Below are 6,722 nucleotides of genomic sequence, written 5' to 3'. Positions count from 1 at the left end.
ATCAAAATTCCTTCCAAAATTTATTAGGGTTGGATTTTACAGGTACACCAAAACTTTCTTTAGTTTTGGTGGTCAAGAGGATCAGTTGTCTACTTCTAAGTAAAGGACTTTGACTGCAGTCAGTTTACCAAATTGATACTTGATATATATCTTATTATTGACCACCTTATCATTGATAGCTTTAACAGATGCTATTGGCTACTAATTGTTTATCTTTTACGTTGTCCCCTTCCTGATAGAAGTTCATTTTCTTTGTTAATACCACAATGAAATTCCAACTCTTATCTCTGCACAGAGCCCTTCAGACGTTAAACGATAAGGATGTAATTGAATGCATAGCATGTAACCCATTTCAGCAATTACGCCAATATAGCTCCTTCATCAGCACTTAAATTATCCTGGCTATTCAGTTACAAAATTCACCAAAAAAAGTTAGTAAACAGGAGGTAATCTTCATTTAAAAATGCAGCTTTATATACATTTCCAAATGACAATTTTAAGGCAAAGTTCAGAGTGACAAGATTGAAGGTAACTTTTTGTCTCCTTATCCCCAGCCTGCTCCTCGGGCCAGCAGGAAGGGTAAAAAGGAGATCCAATCCATCATTCAGTACTAAAACCCAAGAAATATTTACATTTCCCTATAATGTTGGAAACAGCATATGCAAATGTAGATAGTGCAACCTGACAGTATTCCAGGAGGTTTCAATGGCATTGTCACAAAATTTAATTTCCTTTAAGTTTATTATAAAACCCTCTTTTGAGAGGCAGTTTATGTTGGGAGTCTGAACTGGGAGCCAGTCTGCCTGGTCCTTCGAAGGTCCTGGTTTCTACATGTGCTATGTTTCCCTGAGATGTTAATCAGTCATTCTGGCCTGCAGTCTTCATCCAGAAACAGGGACAGTAATAGTTCCTGCCTTCCAGGGTTGTTGTGAGGATTAAATGAGTTACTCCAGGCATTCAGAGTGCCTGGCACACTGTAAGAGCCATTTGCAACAGAGATGATCATTGGCATTATAAGCATAGCACTGTCTGGCTTTTTTTTTTTTTTTCTGGCATAAGTCAAGCTGGGGCAATCCCAGGTAGGCAGCTGTCACTAGTCAGTTTACAGTCCTGGATGCTGTGGAGAACCATGTGGGCCCCTGCTGACTACTCTGGACAAGAGGAAGGAGGGAAGAGCCCATCAGCCAGGCACAGAACAAGAAAGCTTAGAAAAAGTCCGCAGGCCTTTTCTGTCTTGTATTTTCACTCAGCATCTCTAAGTAGCATTAAGGTAAAGAATAAAATAAGACACTAAAACAAATGAATATGTCTTGCATTTCCTCAATACTATTCAGAAGTAAAATATCATTATGTGTAAAGTCATTCCCTTTCCCCAAATAATTGCAGGCATCAGACCCTCAAGGGAACCAGGGCACTGGCATGAGTCATGGATCCCTTCAGTTCACACACTCAACTTTCTGGTCAGGCGCCGCTGTCCCTACTGGAGTGATTCAATTACATGCAAATGGGTTTCTGAACAGTTCCACTCATAAAGCGTGGTCTTTGGAAGTCAGCCTTTCAGAGCTCATTTGGGATGAGATGAACAGCCATTATCCTGAGCTCGTGTTTGCCGCAGTCTACAATTTACGAGTGCAATGCATGCCCTAGGTTCACCCAGGCTGCTGGATAATTGTGTGTAGCTCTTCTCCTAGAGAAATAGCATTCACAGTTCTCTTTTTCTGCCCTTAGTACAGAGCCACTGCCCTGCCAGCGTTCAAGTACTATGTGACCTGCGCTTGTCTCATATTCTTCTGCATCTTTATTGTGCAGATTCTTGTATTGCCAAAGTAAGTATGTGTGGCTTTCCATTGGGAATCTGACCTGGTGCCCCTTTCCACTGGAGCCCAGTTTCATACAAGGATATGAAAGGGTGCTAATTTCCAAACAGAGGGGTTATTGAACACGTCACAGTGGCAGGGGGTGTAACTCAGGATCTCAGAGGCTGCATGTCCACATGTGTCTTGCTTAGTCATAATAATACTAGATTTTCAAAGTGGGCATGTTGATTTACCTTATAGGAATTTTTTAAAAAATAAATTTAACCCTCCTACTTTGATCTTGGTATTACTCTGAGGCCCAGTCTAGGAAATGTGGCCAAGGAACTTTACCCACAATCACCAGATTGTGCTGTTTCTAATAAACAAATAACACTATTGCATATTGAAAGGGCAGACTTTGTCCCCTCATCCACTTTGTGTTCACATTCTGAGTTATGCTTCCCTCCTTTCTGTCCAAAATCCACTCTGCAGCCCTCTCTGGTTGTTGTAGTTTGGGGTCCAGCAGGCCTTTCCCAGGAGAGACCTGGGTACAGAGGGGAGAATCTAAGCAAACCAGATTTCCAGGAGTGGACTCCTTCTGGTTCCACCTGTTGGTGAAAAACCAGTCACCCCATGACTCCTGGGTAATCTTTGCTCTTGCATCTTCTTAATGAGTGCAATACAACCCGAGTGACTGTCTTCAAAGAAGATGATTTTCATTTTACAATCTGAAGAAAAGAAAAAAAAACTCTTGCCCTTCTTACAGTAACTGGGGATATAGAAAGAAATTTCAAGACAGATTTCCTTTCACTAATCCGCATCTATTTTGTGAAGGCCAAAGCAACCATTGTCAATCTAGTGGGATTCACCTATGTGTTTACATCTAACTTTCTCAGTGCAACCAGTGTTTGTGGGCAGCTCGATCTGCTAACGTTGGGTTGCATTTTGTTTCATGAAGATGCTGAGCAAACTAGAAAGAAATGGAATGACTTTCCCCCTCTGTACTCCAAAGGTTTTTCTTCTGGGCGCTGCGCCAATACAAAGGTGTTTTTAGAAGCAAAAACAAGTCAAAGTATTATTCATATATGCACAATTCCTTACTATCTGCCCCCTTTTACAAGGGGTTTCCACCAGGCTTCCTCTCTCCTCAGGAATTAGGTTGGAATACACAAGTCAAAGGATCCTTTCTTCTAGACTAACAGTCTTCAGTGAAATTTCCCAGTGTCAACTGACCAATTTTCCATTCAAAAAAATGTTAATAAATGAAGCTCCTTCTCAGTGACAGGCCTGTACCACAGGGTACAGGAGAGAAACAGCTGTCTGAAAAAATTGTACATGTGAAATAAGCATTACGCAGGAAAATGGGCCCTAATTATTACTCTTCAGTAGATAAATTCATTCATTTTTCCTCTATCTTCCCATTGGATGGTATTTCTGTATTACTGACATGTGAAGGGCCTGTCACCCACTGGAAGGAGTTGGAAGAGGGGGAAGTGACTTCGGAGGCATTTTACCAGATGCCTCCGAAGAAGACAGAAATACCCAGGGACCAAGAAACTTAGGATTTCTGTTTTAAGAAACATCACATCATGCCTTTGCTGTCTTGGCTGTGATTTCTGGTGTCTTCTCTTGTGTTGCATCTTTATGAGGACCTGTGGAAGTTCATTTCTCAAGCTCGATCAGCCGTTGTTATTGTTTATCTCTAGAGCAGCAAGTTGCGTGTTGAGCATGAGCACTGTGGGAGCCACGCAACTTGCATTTCTTTCCCTGTGGTGGCTACTGGAAAGCTCAGAGTGAGGTCTTTGGCCTCCTCTGATAGAGTTTCAAGACCTGCACGTTCTGCACCACTTTCTCATACTTCTTGTTATTACCCTTCTTCCTTTATTTTTCTTTCATGTTAACATCCTCATTTTTTCTTTTTAAAAGGTTCTTGTGATGGAATATTCCAAAGATACAGAAACGGACAGAGAGTAAAATAATAAACACTTATGTGTCCACAATCTAGACATTGCAAACGTTAACCCTTTGTTCTGCTTACTGTAGATATGCTTCCGTACTCTTGGGACTGTTATTATTTGGATATGCTTTCTTTAAACAGCACTAATTTTACTGTGTTTTTTATTTATTCCATCTGATGTCTTTCTCCATATTAATGTGACTTTATTCCATTTTCATTTACTGATGTTTGTGGACCCACCTGTACCATCTTATTTTGTGTTTCATTCATCTTGCTTTTCTTTGATTCTTTTTCCCCCCTTTTCTGACTTCCAGAGGATGACCAAATTATTTTATTCTTTTATTTCTCTTACTGGTTAGGAAGTATATTTATATTTTCCATTAATGATTGCCATTAAAATTTATAGTGTGTGTGTGTGTGTATACATATATATATGTATACATCCTATATATTATATATACATATATATATGTATATATCCTATATATTTTTCATTTAATGATTGCCATTTTAATTTTAACAGAAGAGGGGTCTTTAAAATGTTCATGAAAAGAATATTATCTTTTAATTCTATTTTTCCATGAACTTTAAGTATGCTCATATATTCTTAATTTAATGAATTCTAAAGTTAATTATTTTCTCTCTTCTATGTAATTATTGTCTATGATTTTAGCTCCAGGTAGTAATTACAGTCAATATTTTTTTAAGTTTACCCATGTTCTTTATTAATTTGTTTGCTCATTGGTGCCTTTTAAAAAGTATTCCTTTCTTCAAGTATTTATTCCTTCTTGCTGACGTATATCCTTTTTTGTTAGTTCTTTTCATTGAGGGTCTGTGAGTAGCAATAGCTCCCATTTTTTGTTTGCATTAAAATATCTTTATCTCCTCTATTTAACATTTGCTTTTGAAAAATAGTTTAACTGGGCATAAAATTCTAGGTTAACTTTCATTTTACCTCAGTATTACGATGACATTATTCCATTGCATTTCATTCTCTATTTTGACTAATGAAATGTCTTCTGTCTCTTTACATTCCTCTGTAGGCAATCTGTATTTCCTCTCTAGGTGCTTTTAGGTATCTTTTCTTTTTTGGCTGGATTTTTCTTATACTTTTTTTAGATGTGTTTTTATTCTTATGTTCTTAAGTGACTAGCTGTGATTTTTCAATCTGAGGACTCATGTAGTTTCCGAGTTCTGGAAAATTCTCTGTCTTTATCTCCTTATAAGTTGCTTCTTCTTGATTTCTTGGATTCTTTTCTCCTGGAGCTCTTATTAGCTGTGTTTTTCATTCTGTGCTCCAGGACTTGTAATTTTTCTGTCATGTGTTCACTTCTTTATTTTTTGGTGCTGCATTCTGGTAAATTCCTCATCTGCACTGAATTTATGATTTCAATGATTGTTTTTCATATCTAAGAAGTCCATTTGATCCTTTTTAAAACCTAACTTTCTGTATATATATATTTCTATATTTTGCCTGTGGATTCCATTTTTTCCTTTATTTGTATCACTTGCTTCAATCTGTTATTCATAATTCATAACTACATGAATTCTGCCATTTAGTCTATGTGTTGACTTTCTCATGATGGTGTGTCTCCTTATGTTATCTGTAATTTTGGTGTGAGTTCATCCACAGCAAGGGTTTTAGTGTGATAATCTCATGTGTTCTGAGTTGTAAGGGCATCACTATGGGATAGCTTTCAGTGTATTTTTGCCAGGTACCTCTGGGATTCACCAGTTCGAGTCATAATATTTTGTTAAATCTTTATGTCAAGGTTTCTGTGCTAAATAGGTCATGTGGATTTAGATCAACCCCATGGCTGATCTAAATGGAGAAGAATTGGGGACCCCAGTGTTCACATATGACTTTTACTACTCATGGCCCCAGGCAGACAGTTATCTTCCTTGAAAATTGCCAGGGTAGTGGACAGTTTTTCTGTTTTCTGTTTTCTATTTCCTGGAGGGACAGCACTTCATGGCTCCCAAGTTTATTCAAGAGCTTGATTCCAATTTTCCATTAATCAAATGCCTGAGAGCATTATCTCCCTTGGGCGACAATACATCTCACTGGGCAGCAGTATCAGCCCCTTGTTCCTCTTGGGCCATCTAGCATCAACACCTTTTAGCATCATGCTTTTGAATACCCTCTGTATATCTAGTAATTTCTCTTCCTTGCTTATTATCTGTATTAGTCCATATCTGTTGCTTATAACAGAAACACCTGAAATGGGGTAATTTATTAAGAGACAATATTTATTGTTTGCACAAAGAGGGTAATTTGTAAAGAAACAATATTTATTGCTTACTGTTTCAGAGGCTGGGAAGTCCAAAGTCCAGGAAACACATCTGGTGAGGACTTTCTTTTGTGGTGACTTCAGTGACACAGAGTATCACACTGCAAGAAAGGCAGAAGTAAGAGAGAGAGCTAACCTTCTCACTGGCTCTCCTTTTTAAGCCCTCAGAACCACACCCGTGACCACCATTAAACCATCAGTGGATTAATCCATTCAGTAGGGCATGGTCCTCACAATCTAATCACCTCTACAAGGCACCACCTTTCAATCACCAAAATAGGATTTCCCACCCTCTTAACACTGTCAGTGGGAATTAAACATCAATGAGCTTTGGGGGGACATCCAATCTACAGCATGATCTCATCTATTTAAAAAAATAATTTTGTTGTATTTTATGAAGGCTTTCATTGAAATAATGGTGCTTCTCGTCTCTGCTGACTTACCCATTTTCTTACCTTATTGAATTATTGTTTTGCTTTGTTTTGTTTATTTTCTTTTTGGTAAACTGCCTCGGGATTTTCAAAAAAGAGAAAGAAATGATTGAGTAAGTGAATGAATAAATGAGTAGTAAGTGAGTGAGTGAATGAGGGAATCGGTAATTGATTACAGAGGAATATGCTACCTGCAAAGGACCCGTGAAGGGAATGTTCTCCTGAAAGAGGCTTTCTGTCATTCTTA

The 6,722-nt window shown here is 38.2% G+C and overlaps 1 protein-coding gene across 1 annotated transcript in view; it reads left to right on the top strand.

The window, feature by feature from the left end:
- The window catches only part of ADCY2 (adenylate cyclase 2 (brain)), a gene marked incomplete at its 5' end in the record, with an annotated part of 126,553 nt that overhangs the window by 20,768 nt on the left and 99,063 nt on the right, over window positions 1-6,722 (top strand). The window contains one exon of the mRNA XM_008581801.1: window positions 1,729-1,826. Coding sequence (XP_008580023.1) covers window positions 1,729-1,826 — 98 coding nt within the window. The remainder of the gene's footprint in view (window positions 1-1,728; window positions 1,827-6,722) is intronic.

This window comes from Galeopterus variegatus, unplaced genomic scaffold (genome assembly GCF_000696425.1).
Source record: "Galeopterus variegatus unplaced genomic scaffold, G_variegatus-3.0.2 Scaffold2468, whole genome shotgun sequence".
Taxonomy (NCBI): Eukaryota; Metazoa; Chordata; class Mammalia; order Dermoptera; family Cynocephalidae; genus Galeopterus; species Galeopterus variegatus.
The sequence above is the reverse complement of the archived record's forward strand: the minus strand, read 5'-3'. Positions and strand labels throughout refer to the sequence as shown.